Genomic DNA, 17,401 nt, shown 5'->3' with positions numbered 1-17,401 from the left:
GTCTACTAAATAAGTGTATGCAACCAATAACATTTGACTTGATGACAGGGGCTACCAGTGAAAAGCACTTCAAATACAAGACAGACCCAAATTACTCCCAGATCTTCTCACCAATCTAGCTTGAGCTTCACAGTGACTTTGAGAGGGGAAATAAATATACTGAACAAAAATATAAATGCAACAATTAAAGGTTTTACTGAACTATGAGTCAAATGTAAAAAAAATAATAATAATTAGGCCCTAATCTATGGATTTCACATGACTGGGCAGGGATGCAGCCATGGGGAGCCAGGCCCAGCCAATCAGAATGAGTTTCTCCCCACAAAAGGGCTTCATTACAAACAGAAATACTCCCCCCCTTCAGATGATCCCGCAGGTGAGGAAGCCGGATGTGAAGGTCCTGGGCAGGTGTGGTTACACGTGGTCTGCGTTTGTGAGGACGGTTGGACATAGTGCCAAATTCTCTAAAATGACATTGGAGGCAGCTTATGGTAGAGAAATTAACATTCAATTCTCTGTCAACAGCTATGGTGGACATTCATGCAGTCAGAATGCCAATTGCACGCTCCTGTGGCATTGTGTTGTGACAAAAGTGCACATTTTAAAGTGGCCTTTTATTATCCCCAGCACATGGTGCACCTGGGTTGGCGCCCCCCCTTGGGTTGTGCCATGGCGGAGATCGTTGTGGGCTATACTCGGCCTTGTCTTAGAACGGTAAGTTGGTGGTTGGAGACATCCCTCTAGTGGTGTAGGGGCTGTGCTTTGGCAAAGTGGGTGGGGTTATATCCTGCCTGTTTGGCCCTGTCCGGGGGTATCATTGGATGGGGCCACAGTGTCTTCTGATCCCTCCCGTCTCAGCCTCCAGTATTTATGCTGCAGTAGTTTATGTGTCGGGGGGCTAGGGTCAGTCTGTTACATCTGGAGTATTTCTCTTGTCTTATCCGGTGTCCTGTGTGAATTTAAATATGCTCTCTCTAATTCTCTCTTTCTGTCTTTCTCTCGGAGGACCTGAGCCCTAGGACTATGCCTCAGGACTACCTGGTATGATGACTCCTTGCTGTCCCCAGTCCACCTGGCCGTGCTGCTGCTCCAGTTTCAACTGTTCTGCCTGCGGCTATGGAACCCTGACCTGTTCACCGGACGTGCTTGTTGCACCCTCGACAACTACTATGATTATTATTATTTGACCATGCTGGTCATTTATGAACATTTTAACATCTTGACCATGTTCTGTTATAATATCCACCCTGCACAGCCAGAAGAGGACTGGCCACCCCTCATAGCCTGGTTCCTCTCTAGGTTTCTTCCTAGGTTTTTGGCCTTTCTAGGGAGTTTTTCCTAGGGAGTTTTTCCTAGCCACCGTGCTTCTTTCACATGCTTTGCTTGCTGTTTGGGGTTTTAGGCTGGGTTTCTGTACAGCACTTTGAGATATCAGCTGATGTACGAAGGGCTATATAAATACATTTGATTTGTGTAATGACCTTGGCAAAGGAAAAATGCTCACTAATATGGATGTAAACAAATTTGTGCATACGGAACATTTCTGGGATTTTTTTATTTCAGCTCATGAAACATGGAACCAACACTTTACATGTTGCGTTTATATTTTTGTTCAGTGTACAAACTTATGTTATGTTTTCCTTCATCAGTTAACATTAAGTGGTGACATGAGAATCGAGGCCCAGAAAGGATCAAAAACGCACAACCCGGCCAGACTTCCAATCACACCAAGTTCAGCAGACAGTCAATGTGGTAGAAAACTCCAACAACTGAAAAGATGAACTACAAACAGTGGCGTCACAGATGAACTACAAACAGTGGAGTCACAGATGAACTACAAACAGTGGAGTCACAGATGAACTACAAACAGTGGAGTCACAGATGAACTACAAACAGTGGAGTCACAGATGAACTACAAACAGTGGAGTAACAGATGAACTACAAACAGTGGAGTCACAGATGAACTACAAACAGTGGAGTCACAGATGAACTACAAACAGTGGAGTCACAGATGAACTACAAACAGTGGAGTCACAGATTAACTGTAAACAGTGGAGTCACAGATTAACTGTAAACAGTGGAGTCACAGATGAACTGTAAACAGTGGAGTCACAGATGAACTATAAACAGTGGAGTCACAGATGAACTGGAACAGATTGCAGAGCTCGCTTCACCCTTTGACCCTACCGAGAGCACCAAAAAAACAGAGGGACGGATTTGACCTTAACACACGTGGTACACAGTGGTCAGAGCCAACACTGAGGGGAGCATATCCCTGTAACACTGGAGTGGAGCGGGAGGCTAGGATTGGCCAACAGAGCCATGGATGGGTTAGTGCCAATAATGCTGAGTGAGAAAGGAAGATGAAGAGAGAGGAGGGAGAGAGAGACTGAAATAAAATGTTCAATTATGTCATTTATATTTCATGGGGCGAGATACCTTAGAGAGAGCAAGGAAAGGATAGAGATATGGAGAGATATCTAAAAGAAATACCTAAAAGAGGAGAGAGAAAGCAATAGAGAGAGAATGGTATGCTGGCCACACAACTCTGTCCTTGAGGGGTGGAAGTGTGTTAGTCAGAGAAGAATGCATGTGGTTAGTACTTGGGTGGACACCAGGGCCTCTGGTCCAGTAGAGAGAAGCATTAAGACAGGTCATAGACATCAATAACACACAGACATTTAACACTGTGCATCAATACAAGGCATTAACAACATGTCTTTCAGCAACCACAAAAACAAGAGTCATTCAATCAATCCAAAGAACATGGTGAAAGATCCTTAACATGAGGACCTCAAACACATTCATCATTAGCCAAGTCACTTTTGCTCATATGATGTATTCTATACTGTGTAGCTAGCATGTCACATAATGCCTAGGATCGCTTGGATTGCTGCAAATCCATTGGGTGGCCTCTGGAAGCACTTGATTACCGGCCATCTGAATGAGGGATGTACACATAAAACACGGGTTACCAAGTCAACACGTTTAACCAGTTCAGGGCAGTAACTGAAGAGGGAGTGGGAAGAGTTATGTTTGTCTGCCGAGGCTGAATGCTCCAAAACAAATACATCACTGTTCACTGTCTAAGGGTTAAATATGGTCCTATTTGATCTAACAAGTTAGCCCCAAGGGAGACGTTGAGATTCTTAAAGGAAAACACTGAAGTATAAATACACTGAAATCCTGAATTAATGTCCTAATGCAGTCAGATTCATAATCATAACCTTATTTTTCAACTAAAACATAGGCCCACCTTCTCTGGTTTTATTGTTTATGTGCGTAATTAGCGATGCTTCAGAAATGTCTTTACATAAACAATTTGGTTAAACAGTAATAGAGGCTCTGTCAAAAAGTTTAAAACTTCAACACATTTACATTACATTTACATTTAAGTCATTTAGCAGACGCTCTTATCCAGAGCGACTTACAAATTGGTGCATTCACCTTATGATATCCAGTGGAACAACCACTTTACACTTCATCTTGTTCAACCAAACCCAATCAGATTTGATCTAGGCTATCACTATCCCACAATGGGTCAATTGTGATGGAGCCAAGAAGCAGTGTCAATCAATCCCAACCCAAATCCACATAGTAAATCTGTGTGTGTCCGTGTGTTTGTGTAGCACATGCCTGTGTGTATGATGCACATGGCACTCCCTCCCTGCTCTTTCTGGGAACACAAGGTCACAGCAACATCTGTTTGCTCGGTCAGGAGGTTTGTCGTCACAGGCCAACCTGTTTTTGTCTGTCAACAACGACATGAGGGTGTGGACCTGCCGACCTACACACTGATCTTGGGACAGATTTGGATTTCCCCTACTGGTTAAGGTTAGGATTGGGGAGGGGAAACCAGGTTTTATGACACTGTCCTCCAGTACAGTGCAGTAAGAGCAAAGATGGAAGCCATGTGTGTCCATGCTGGGCCTCAGTCTGCAATTCTACGGGGGTGAGAGGAGGCAGCAGGGCGACTGGCAGCCGGCCAAGCCAACATTCAAAACACACAACTGTATAGAGAGAGAGAGAGAGAGAGAGGGAAGAGAGAGTGGGAGAGGGAGGGGCTCGGCTAAGCCCTTTATTGCAGGGCTGCAATTCACTGCCTTGTAAACACTGGAGGGAGAGAAAACTGTCCAGTAATTACACTGCTGCCTTCTCTAGGTAGGTAAAAGCAGGCAGGCAGTTTAACTGAAGAAACACACACGCATAGTAGTGGTACCTAACGAGCATTAATAAGCCATGCCATTATCAAATTTTCAGCAAACGGTGTTGATTTCCCCTTTAAGCTGGAGATACTTAAGCAAAGCACAGTAGGACCGCAAAGACTTGTGGGCCGGATTCACCCTGTGACAGCAATGAGTCACAACAGCGGCAGGTAGAGCATTAGAATGACGGCATCTGACCTTTAAACCAAAAGGCTATCTGTCAGAAGCACCTCTGTAGACGCGTGGCCCACCCGGGTGCCCCACGTGGCGATCTGATCCCTTCACTGAGCATCAATGGCTGCATCTCAGATGGCATCCTATCCCCTATAGAGTCACGAGCCCTGGACCCTGGTCAAAAGTAGTGCCCTATATAGTCACGAGTCCTGGACCCTGGTCAAAAGTAGTGCCCTCTATAGTCACGAGTCCTGGACCCTGGTCAAAAGTAGTGCCCTATATACAGTAGTCACCATTCCTGGTCAAAAGTAGTGCACTATATAGTCACGAGTCCTGGACCCTGGTCAAAAGTAGTGCCCTATATACAGTAGTCACGAGTCCTGGTCAAAAGTAGTGCACTATATAGTCACAAACCCTGGTCAAAAGTAGTGCACTATAGAGTCACGAGTCCTGGACCCTGGTCAAAAGTAGTGCCCTATATACAGTAGTCACCATTCCTGGTCAAAAGTAGTGCACTATATAGTCCCAAGCCCTGGTCAAAAGTAGTGCACTATAGAGTCACGAGTCCTGGACCCTGGTCAAAAGTAGTGCACTATAGAGTCACGAGTCCTGGACCCTGGTCAAAAGTAGTGCACTATATACAGTAGTCACCATTCCTGGTCAAAAGTAGTGCACTATATAGTCACAAACCCTGGTCAAAAGTAGTGCACTATATAGTCCCAAGCCCTGGTCAAAAGTAGTGCACTATAGAGTCACGAGTCCTGGACCCTGGTCAAAAGTAGTGCCCTCTATAGTCACGAGTCTTGGACCCTGGTCAAAAGTAGTGCCCTATAGAGTCACGAGTCCTGGACCCTGGTCAAAAGTAGTGCACTATATACAGTAGTCACCATTCCTGGTCAAAAGTAGTGCACTATATAGTCCCAAGCCCTGATCAAAAGCAGTGCACTATATTGTCACCAGCCCTTGGCCCTGGTCAAAAGTAGTGCCCTATATAAGGGATAGGGTGCCATTTGGGATGCAGACAATGCTTAATGCAAATCTGTACAAGGGTATTAGTGGGCCACTGATTACCACAATCTTGATTCAGAGTACGTTAAAGTAGCTGTCCAGTGTTCCATGTCTATCAAAAATTACAATTATGTTAAAAACAGCTTTTTTTGTTAGTTGTTTTTACACGGCATTACAAATACTAGTATCTGTAAAGCCACTCACCTTCTCCAGTTGTTGTCCGGCGGAGGGGACAGGTACACTGTTGCGTACGGGGAGGTCTCCATGTGGGGCTGAGTCAAGGAACTTACAATAATGGAACACAACTCTGCCATAACAAAACATTACATTTCATGCATTTCTAAATAACAGTGGACTACATTTCCTAACCGTAAAACTACTTAACTATTCTATTACTACATTCTAGTCTAATTCCTGGTTTGATTCAAATTGAGTATGAGATTGCATATTATACCTAGATTAAAGATTTCTCTATACGGGCACACGTGATATGGGATTGTATAAACACATGCAGCAAATACAAATAATTTACACTCAGAAAAATGTTCATTACAAAGCACAGTGGGCGGCTGGTGTGAGGTTCTGTGAACAATATGGCTGCCTGGACTAGTCCCAACCACCGGAGAGGAGTTCCTGACATTGTCTAGAGAGCAGCAGGGAGTGAAGTGCAATGTAGAGTCATAGACTATATATGGCTTTAGACCTTCAGTTAGGCTCATCTCACTCTCATGAAAGTAAGGTAAGAGGGTCTATGCGCTTTTCATTGAGAAAGGACAGGCGGAACTCACTCAATAGCAAAATAGGACTTGATTCTATCACATGGTTCAAGTGCGGAGACGACGATACCAGACAAATTAGTGCATCTACAAATATGTTCCTCTAGCAGCCAAACTCTCTGGGCTTTTCAAGAAGAAAAGCTATCATTAAGAAGCCTACCAGTAAGCAGAAATGATGCACCATTAGCACACACACTGATTTTCTAAATGTATTTTGATAATCAAACAGAAACTTAGCTAAATAAATATGTTGGAGTGCCTCCCATCGCTAATAGGGACTTAGACTACTCTCATTACCAGCCATCATTTGTACAGGGTCTGGCTAAATGAAGTCATTTCTACAGAGTGACTGGCTGGCTGGGGCAGATGGAGCCTGGTGCCCTCCTGGCAACCCCTAGCACAGATCTCCTTCAGTGACTCTGGCTCGCTGCAATCAGGAGAAAAGCTACCTAGTTTGAAAACCAAAACACCACACACACTAAGGGCTGGGCAATATATCACATTCATTTGAATGCATGTTTCCGTGCGATATTCCAAATGCCTGGAAAACGAATGCTCAATTTGTCACGCGCAATACTGCTAGCAGCATTTTAGCCAGACTGTTATACTAGTTGTCTAGTCAGTGTTTCATAAATGAATTATATAACAAATTGGCAACTCATTTTGAGAAATAAGTTAGGTCACTTGATTTCAACATCTGAACAAAGTAGACAGGCTAGCATGCTGTTCAAACAGTTGGAGACGGACAGAAGGGTGTGATCATAACAATTCAACTGTTCTACCTTGTTAGCTAGCAAATAGATCCAGGTAGGCTGAACTTCAATTATAAAAGATTAGTTGTCTACTCACTAGCACATGGGCTTGTGCTCGAGTGTGTTTATGAGACCGGTGTTAATTATCTAGAATGCCTGCTACAACAAGTTAGTCATTATTAGTGAATGTGCATTATGCATGGTTGTGGTTACATTTGTAACAAAAAAGTTATTTTTCATAGACAGACTTGAAAGACAGATCAGTGATTATTACAAAAAAAAGCAGGTTAAACTATTTTGCTAAAATTATTATTGTTTTATGGATGTGCAAGGCTTAGATTTAGCATTAGTATAATTTCACATGTCCTGAATTCATTTGTTTATTGCTGACTGTATGAAATGCAGTGTATTTTAACTTTAATTGTACAACAAAGCTTATTTAGAGATACTGTATATTGTGAATTGCCCATAAATCCAAGAAAAAAATGTTTTATATGATTTTTTGGCCATAATCTCAGACCAGTGTATGAGAGGACATAATGGAAGGAGATCCTGTCCCAACAGGTTATTTCAGTCCAGTCTGCATTAAGGCAATCAGAATTGTACTCTAGATCAGGGGTACTCAAACTTTTTAGGGCCAGGAACCCTATTTGTGATATCAAATTCATCAAGGACCCCCTAAAAAAAAAAAATCAGAAAACTAGTGTAAATTTTTAAAAATATATTAAAATAAATAAAAGCATAAGGACTTTTACTTCGGCAGTGCATGGCTGGATGAACCAAGTCTCGGGCCCAGGGAAAGAACATTTTAAAAGCCTGCCTCTTGGGATCAGAGAACATTTAGCAGTTTTCAAGTTAATTTACATCAATTCTACACATTTTTTGTCATGGGCAGAGAGATTGTGTTGTTGTTGCAGCCTGAAAAGCTAATATCCTGCAAGTCTACACATTGTGACATGAGGTAAAGAGAAAACGTTGCATTTTAAAGCATTTATGTAAGAAAATAATTAGGGAACAGGGGCAGAACGACAGATTTTTACCTTGTCAGCTCAGGGATTCGTTCTAGCAACCTTTCGGTTACTGGCCCATCACTCTAAACTCTAACCACTAGGCTACCTGCCACCCCAATACCGCAGTGGATACCAATATCCCTGTGAGCCTCCCAGGCCCATGTTGCCAAGGGCCTGTAATACAATGTATTACATGACATTGTATTACACGCTCTAAACCTATTCCATATCTATTAAAAAAATGTTAGTATTATTCATATTAAAAAGTCTGTTTTATTTGTTTTTAAATATTTTGAGATCTGGCCTCCTGAGGTACTGCAGGGGGTCCTCACAATCTTATAATTCTGCAGCGATATGCCATCCCATCTGGCTTGCACTTAGTGGGAGTATCATCTGTTATTCAACAGGCCAATGACCCAAAACATACCTCCAGACTGTGTAAAGGGCTATTTGACTAAGGAGAGTGATTAAGTGCTGTAATCAGATGATCTGGCCACCACAATCACCCGATCTCAACCCAATTGAGATGGTTTGGGATGAGTTCGACAGCAGAGTGAAGGAAAAGCAGCCAAAAAGTGCTCAGCATATGTAGGAACTCCATCAAGACTATTGGATAAGCATTCTAGGTGATTACCTCATAAAGCTGGTTGAGAGAATGCCAAGAGTGCAAAGCTTTCATCAAAGCAAAGGGTGGCTACTTTGAAGAATCTAAATTATATTTTGATTTGTTTAACACTTTTTTGGTTACTACATGATTCCATATGTGTTTCATAGTTTTGATGTCTTCACTATTATTCTACAATGTAGAAAACAGTAAAAATAAAGAAAAACCCTGGAATAAGTAGGTGTCCCCAAACCTTTGACTGGTACTGTGTGTGTGTGTGTGTGTGTGTGTATCTGAATTTGAGAATACCTGCTCTAGAGATCAAGGAGAGTAACCCTCTCCCTGGACTGAAATGACTGATATATAATTTAGAGATGACTGCTCTGCTCACTCTCCGTGACCACAAACAAGAACAACTAGGACACAAATATTATTACATTATTATTATTATATTAAATAGAAATCGCCCATGTGGCTCAGCCGACATTTCAAATCAAAGTTTATTGGTCGCATATACAGATTTCCAGATGTTAATCGCACGTGCAGCTAAATGCTTGTGCTTCTAGCTCTAACAGTGCAGTAATACCCAACAATGTAATAACACACACACAATCCAGACTAATAATAAACATCATGAAAAATCAGAACGAGGAATGTCAGAGACCGGAATATAAATATACATAATGTATATACATTTATAAACTGGTTGGTTGGAGCCCTGAATGCTGATTGGCTGAAAGCCGTGGTATATCAGACCGTATGAGTATGACAAAACATTTATTTTTACTGCTCTAATTATGTTGGTAACCAGTTTAAAATAGCAATAAGGTACCTTGAGGGTTTGTGATATATGGCCAATATACCACGGCTAAGGGCTGTGTCCTAGCACTCCGCGTTGCGTCTTGTATAAGAACAGCCATATACCACTCCCCCTCGGGCCTTATTGCTTAAATATATAATGGTGTGTAAAGACAGTATGGACAGTATATGAATAGAAAAAGGTGTGTACCGTGCAATAAAGTAACCTTTACATAATATATAGGTGTAGATAGATATCACTGAGTGGAAAGCTCTCGCTGCAACGACAGGACATGTGATGATCATAATATGCTGCAAAGCAACTTACAGCAGTGTGTCCATTCATTTTTCATATGTGAAGCCTGGAGCATTTGTCACAGACAGACATTTGTCTTGGTCAGCCTAAGGGTAACGCAGTGCAATTTAAAAAGGGACTAGCATCCTGCCTATAGCCTAACCCTGAAAGCTCTGAAAAACAAGAACACGGAGCGGTCCTCTTAATAGGCCAGCTGACATGGCTGATTAGAAGACAGAACATGTTTTGCTAATCCCTATGTTGATGTGATCAACAAAGTTACATGACAACGCAACGGGGCAACATTATGACATGCATGTTCCTGGTCCTCAAAGCCAGAAGGAACGGATGGATTACCACTGGGGGGGAGATCTGCTCAGGGCTAATAACGCTCGAAGTGGGCTGCTAAGATCGAGAGATAGAGAGAGAGACAAAGAATGATGGAGAGAAAGGGGAAGGGAGAGCAAGAGAGAGAGAAGAAAGTAAGGTACAAAGAAAGACAGATGACAAGGTAGAGAAAGAAAGAAAATAGATAGGAAATGGATTGGTAGAGGGAGAAAGAGGTAAAGCGGGAGGAAAAGACAAAAGAGAGCATTCAACCTGAAAGCTTTGTCCACCCTCCTCAATACATGTCATTTAGCAGATGCTCTTATCCAGAGTGACTTAAGGAGCAATTAGGGTTAAGTGCCTTGCTCAAGGGTACATCGACAGATTGTTCAACGATATATATGGTTTATTTTTCCACAGCTTTGTTTTTTTTTTATAAAAAAGCACCATTAGATTAACTGAATACTTCGGTGTTGTGGTCATCTTCAGCTTTTGAAGGATCCATAAGTAAACAGCCAGCAGGTAGCCTAGCGGTTAAGAGCGCTGGATCGAGCAGACTAGGTGAGGTGCTCTGAGAGTTGCATCACATTAATATATATTTATTCAAACTTTTCTTTTTCCATAAGGAGTTCCTTACTGTTCAAGTCATGTTATGCAGATGTTTCACTTTCTTGCCTTGAAGGCTTGTCCAACTTACATAAAACTGGAGAATTAAAAGAATAGCTGAGAACTTGACTGAACGTGGTAGTTACTGTTGCTAGCAGATCAAGTTCTGGGAAGTTGTCTATTGTTGGTCTTGGAGACAGACGGGTGTGTGTGGGAAAGAGGAGAGAAGGGGGAAAAAGAGTGTGTGTGTGTGTGAAAGCGAGAGAGAAAGGGGGAGAGTGTGTGCGTGTGTGTGATCTCCCAGGCTTCAGCAGCAGAGAGAGGAAGTCTTTGATTTGGATGGATATTGAGTTGCATGTTCCATCCCCCATAATTCATCAGGATGACTCCCTGGCAGCCTGTGGCAAACAGGGTGCTGGTAAGTTATTCAGAGTGAGACACGCACACACACATAAAATAAACGCATACACACAAATGATCCCTCTGCTCCAGTATGTCTAGAGAGAAAGGGACTAGAGTACACACAGTAAGTAGTATGTTCTTCTGGACATCACAGTACTTGGGTGCTTGGCATCACCCTGCCAAAGAGTTTAATAGATTAGCTAGTAAACTGACCACAGACCTGATGACTCATACACACACACACACACATACATACATACATACAATCATTCCACCTAATTTACAACAGTACCAGAAAACTGATACCATCTAATTTACAACAGTGACAATTAAAAAAAATACAGTATGGTCTACACACACACAGGAGTTTCAAAAACAGCTTACTTCATTTTTAGGGGAATTTTAAAGCGTCAGCACGCTTCAGGCGAACCGAACAAGTGTGCTAGCATACTCCCTTAATAGAGCTTCGCTTAAAAAACAAGAAAAAGTGCCAATAGTACTGTTTGTCCCTTTTGAGACACTGTAGCCAGTATACACTTACTCAAAATAGTTATACATTTTATCTTCGATTAATTCTGACAGATTTCTTTAGTTTATGTTTTGCAGTCGGGCAATTTTTCATCTGACTAGGATGTTTGGTGCAGTATTTCAAGTGAAAGCATGTGCATTAGGACAAGTCGTCTCTCGTTAAATGACAACAGGCACTTCATTGAAGAACCCCTACTGTTGACCAATTGCCGACAAGAGGGTAGACTTCAGCTTGCCTCAAGAAAAAAAAAAAATGTTGTGCACCCGAACAGAAGTGTTGTGTCTGGGAAGCATGCAGACGCCTTCACACAAACGTTTCAACTAAAAGCCTTCTTCAGTTCATTCAGTTAGTAAACCCACATGGAGTGAAGGGTGTTGAAATAAACGAGAGAAATGGGAGGATAGTCAGAGTGTATACTGTAGTAGTCAGTTAGTAAAACAACTGCAGTACAGTCCAACCAGTGCTGCTAAAATCTACAGTGCTTCAGAAAACCCTGAGTAGAGAGAGAAGAGGGGATGAAAAGGAGAGGATGTTCAAGAAGAGTGGGCGTAGTCTCCTCGGCTCTCTTTCACAGCCTGTCCGATCTTGGCAGACTCGACCAGTCCGACTCGAGTGAAAAACAAGCTTCGACTGTGAGGGACATCTGGCGTGTAGGGAAAAAAAATTAAAACTGCCTGCCGAGTGAAAACACATTTTGGCTGGAGGATACTCCTCTGCCCCGGCCTCTTCCTTCTCCCAGTGTGAAGATCATATGCTGCAGGGTGTTGCTGACTCAGTATCCAGACCTCAAACACACACTGGAGCAACCTCTATTTACACAAACAAAGGGCCTGTTTGCACACACAGAGCCAAAAACCAGGAGAGCCTACTACTATGTGTGTTAGTCCCTTCCTCTCCAGAGATACTGACTCAACACTATAAACGTCAGCTACTACAGCAACTGAAATGACTGCAAAACTTAACAAAAGAGACGCATTTTTTTTCAGAAAGGGTGGCAAGGAATAAGTTAGTCCTGAATATTAAAAAAAATGTAAAAGCATTGTATTTGGGACAAATCATTCACTAAACTCTAAACATCAACTAAACCTTGCAATGAATAATGTGGAAATTGAGCATGTTGAGGTGACTAAACTGCTTGGAGGAACCCTGGATTGTTGTCACACCTGGACTAGTGTTCAGTGTGGGGTCAGGTGCCACAAAGGGAGGCTTGGGAAAATTACAATGGGATCAGAACAGGGCAGCACGGCTGGCCCTTAGATGTACACGGGGAGCTGAAGTTAATGATATGCATGTCAATCTCTCGTGGCTCAAAGTGGAAGAGAGATTGACTTCATCACTACTTGTTTTTGTAAGAAGTGTTGACATGCTGAATGCACCGAGGTGTCCGTTTAAACTACTAGCACACAGCTCGGACACCCATGCATACCCTACAAGACATACCACCAGAGGTCTCTTCACAGTCCCCAAGTCCAGAACAGACTATGGGAGGCGCAAAGTACTACATAGAGCCATGACTACATGGAACTCTATTTCACATCAGGTAACTGATGCAAGCAGTAGAATCAGATACAAATAAATACAAAAATACACCTTATGAAACAGCAGGGACTGTGAAGAGACACACATATAGGCACAGACACACGCACATTCAAATAACTTATTATACATTTTGTATTGTAGATATGTAGTGGTGTAATAATGTTATATGATATACTGTTTTATCTTATGTGTAATATAAGTGCCTTAATGTCTTTGGACCCCAGGAAGAGTAGCTGCTACCTTGGCAGCAGCTAATGGGGATCCCTAATAAATAGAAATACTGGAGCGGAGGGAATGTGTGTGTGCGCACGCTTTTATTTTAAGAGTGTGATGTGTTGAGCGCGCCTCACTCTGAATAACTTATCAACACTCTTTTCTACAGGCTAACAAGGAGTTGTCCAGATGAAATATCCTTCAAAATCAAAGACTTCCTCTCTCTCTGCTGCTGCAACATAGCGAGATCACACACACTCGCACACACAGAGTGACACGCGAACACACACTCCCCCTTTCTCTCTCTCGCCTTCAAACACACTCTTCCCCCCTCTCACACACTCCCGTCTGTCTCCAAGACAACTTCCCAGAACGTGATCTGCAGGCAACAGTAACTACTACATTCTCAGTCAAGTTCTCAGCCATTCTTTTAATTCTCCAGTTATGCAACTTGGACAAGCCTCCAAGGCAAGAACATCTGCATAACATAAAAACTTGATTCACAGTAAGGAACTTCTATGAAAATGAGAAAAGGCTGAATAAAAACATATTAAAAGTGATGCAACTCTCAGAGCAGGGCAGGGGACCAAATATTAGGAGTAGTTGCAGAGTTAAGATTGGGGGAGTAACCTGATCCTAGATCTGTGCCTGCTGGTCATGGCGGCCAGTCCCCTTTAAGGGCGGAAGGGAGCTCCATGGGTCATACAGGGAGATGGTCAGTGTAGCATTACAACTAGCCAGTATGCGTGCATGTACGTCACAGTGTAGCATTACAACTAGCCAGTATGTATGTATGTATGCATGCATTTTTTTTTTTAAATCTACCATCCACTCAGATTTTTTTTACCAGCCGGTGTTGTTTTTGCAAAAAGTACATGAACGCCAAACAACTGATGAGCACATTTTGTAATGTTTCTAAAACAAAATGTAAGAAATGGTATTGTTCAATTTCTTTCCTTTTTATGACCCAAGTCTTAAAGAAAATATCGCAGATGAGAGAAAATATTTCTCCTGCCCCTTTAGGGCGGGTGGTTACCGTGGTAATGTGATGCGAGTCATGTTTGTGCCTGTGAGATTGAGTCCGACTAGTATCCGTGTTGCTTCTCTTCCCTAGCAGTTAAAACTCAACATACCGTACTATTAAGCGCATCTGAATATAAGCCGCAGGTGGCTACCGGTACATTGAAACAAATTAACTTTACACAGGCTTTAACGAAACACGGCTTGTAACAAAAAATAAAACATTTGCAGTAAGCTTCAGTTGTCTTTTTGCACTGAGTCAATTCCTCTCGCTGCTGTTTCCAACGTCTTATCATCGACTCATTAAGACCAAGCTTCCGTGCAGCAGCTCCATTTCCTTTTCCAACAGCCAGATCAATCGCCTTCAACTTGAAAGCTGCATCATATGCATTTCTCCGTGTCTTTGCCATGATGAGGGTGACAAAAATGACTACCGTAATCAGAATGATGGGAAGTTTGAGAGAGCTCGATTTAATCTAAACAGTAAACAAAAAAGTTGTTTGACCTTAACCCGTTCGGCAATTTCATTGATCTAATGAAAGCTTCATGCCGCCAAAAAAAACTGAGCACGTCACAGAATGTGTTTTTTTGGAGAAAAAAAATTGAAAGAGGAAAAAAAAAAAAATCCATATATTAGCCGCGTCATTATTAAGCCGCGAGGCTCAAAGCCTGGGAAAAAAGTTGCGGCTTATAGTCCGGAATTTACGGTAGTTTGTGAACAGACAAATGTAAATAGCCAAGAAACAAAGGACAAAGTCTCACTTCAGTAGAGACTTTGGTCTCAAGTAAATTAGACCAACTGTTATGCCTGTGCACAGCCCCCAGCCAGGCAGTGTTGCAGTACGACACAGAAATACTTTGAAAACAGCTACTGCAGCATTTATTCTGCTATAAATGTGATAATACTTTACTATTTTTATTCACAAATACGAGTGAAATGCTCACACTGTGGAGCCCTGACCACCCACCCACCAATGTGGCTGGTGAAATAGACATCTTACCCACGGGTATTCATTTTAGGCCCTGCTTACTCACTTGCTCCCCCCCCCCCCCAATTACACACAGCCTTTCTTTGCATCCAGCCTTTCTTTGCATCCAGTGTGAAAGAGTGCAACACAAGCAAATCACACAGTTGAGAATATACTGGCTCAGAGACAGTTCTTGAAGAAAGGGTTACTTAAGGTGCTGACTGACAGTTGGTGTTTCCAAAGAAAGACCATCCTTTCGCCTTTCACTACTGAGAATTTGAGCGTTAAGAGCTCGCAGACCCACTCCCAACTCAGTTCTCCTACTAACCTACACAGTTAGAAACCAAATATGTGCAGTTTGAAAGCAATTTCCTGCAATTCTACAAATTTTTCCATGGCAAAGAGGCCCAATGATTGTTTTGGGTTTTTACATCCTCCCTGACTGTATAGTTTTTATTTTGGTGATTGTTAGTTCTCAAAGATGATCTTATTAAAAAAAATGTGGCTCCATTATCTTTTCTTTATACACTCACAGGCCAGTTTATTAGGTACACCACCCAGTTCTCAAAAATGGTTCGTTCTAACAGACATTGAGTCACGTGGCAGACAGGCATCGAGGCATTCAGTTACTGTTGGATTGAACGTTAGAATAGGCACTTTGAGCATGGTATGATCGTTGGTGCCAGGCTCGCCAGATCCAGTACCTCAGAAACGGCTGCCCTCCTGGGGTTCACGCACGACGGTGTCTAGGGTTTATCGAGAATCATAATAATAAAAAAAAAACATCCAATCAGCAGAAGTCCTGTGGCCGAAAAACAGCTCGTTGATGAGAGGTCGAAGGAGAATGGCAAGAATCGTGCAAGCTAACAGGCGGGCCACAAAGAGCCAAATAACCACGCAGTACAACAGTGGTGTGGAGATCAGCATCTTGGAGCGTAGAACTTGTTGAGGATGGGCTATTGCAGCAGATGACCACACTGGGTTCCGCTCCTATCAGCTAAAAACAAGAAGCGGATCCAGTGGGCACGCGATCACCACTGGCCAATTGAGGAGTGGAAAAACATTGCCTGGAACATGACAGCGAGTTCAGTTTACTTGAGTGGCCTGCACAATCCCCAGATGGAACGGGCTGTTCGCAGGATGAATGTACCGCCGTTCAATCCGCAGCAACTGTGTGATGCCATCGCGTCAACATGGACCAACATCCCTGTGGAATGTTTCCGACACCTTGTAGAATGCCCCGAAGAATTCAGGCTGTCTGGAGGCAAAGAGGGGTCCAACAGAGCACTAGATGGGTGTACATAATAAATTGGTTGGTAAGTGTGTCGCTTAAGTTCACTCTGAAAACATTACCATCGAGAAAATTACTTGTATTTATTTTATCAGTGGCGGCAGCGATTTAGCAGCAGTGGCTCGCCTCTGCTAAATTAATATAGGGGAATCACAACATTCACACACACACTCTCCCATCCAAAATCTCCCACCAATGTCCATGTCCATTAAGCCGAACTGTCAGTGACTAGCACAATGCATTACATGTCATGTTTTTATAATGACTAACTGAGCCTTGGGCTTCAACAACACTCTGCCCACACTAGCAAAGGTCAGCGAGCACACACAAATTCACACCACACACAAACCTGCCAAAAGGACTCACGGCAAACACCAACAGTGCAACCATCTTGCTAGCTGCTACAATATTTTACATTGTATTTGATTCCTTGTAAAAGAGACCTTGGTCTCAATGGTGACTCCCTGTTAAAACAAAGGTAAAATAAATGCAATCAATAATTCCATAGATATGCATTTTAAGAGCACATCACATGCTGGGTAAGCTACACTGTAGTCCAATGGCACAACAAGGGTCGTGCAGCCCTCTGCATAGGCTACAACATGAACCTCTATGCTGAAATTCAGACGTAATGGATTGATACAGTTTGACAAATTATGGCATTTATTAGTTGTAAACAGTTGTCATCAGCTTTGTCAACATGCTTGTGAGAATCCTGACAGTTTAGAAGCAAAACACATTTCTGAGGGCCCCAAATGTTGTACTGGTACTAAGTGTGGTAATAGTTGCTACAGGTAAGTTCACTACGTACTACTGGTACTAGTTTATATATGCACGAGTTGCTACTAAACACTACTGGTAACTGGTTCCTACTGGTACTACTT

The 17,401-nt window shown here is 42.5% G+C and overlaps 1 protein-coding gene across 4 annotated transcripts in view; it reads right to left on the bottom strand.

The window, feature by feature from the left end:
* LOC106562620 (CREB-regulated transcription coactivator 3-like) overlaps positions 1–17,401 on the bottom strand; it is a 95,153-nt gene that overhangs the window by 52,761 nt on the left and 24,991 nt on the right. For all 4 annotated transcript variants that reach the window (XM_045708667.1, XM_045708668.1, XM_045708665.1 and 1 more), the window contains exon 4: positions 5,592–5,653. In XM_045708667.1, coding sequence (XP_045564623.1) covers positions 5,592–5,653 — 62 coding nt within the window. The remainder of the gene's footprint in view (positions 1–5,591; positions 5,654–17,401) is intronic.

This window comes from Salmo salar, chromosome ssa26 (genome assembly GCF_905237065.1).
Source record: "Salmo salar chromosome ssa26, Ssal_v3.1, whole genome shotgun sequence".
Lineage (NCBI taxonomy): Eukaryota > Metazoa > Chordata > Actinopteri > Salmoniformes > Salmonidae > Salmo > Salmo salar.
The sequence above is the reverse complement of the archived record's forward strand: the minus strand, read 5'-3'. Positions and strand labels throughout refer to the sequence as shown.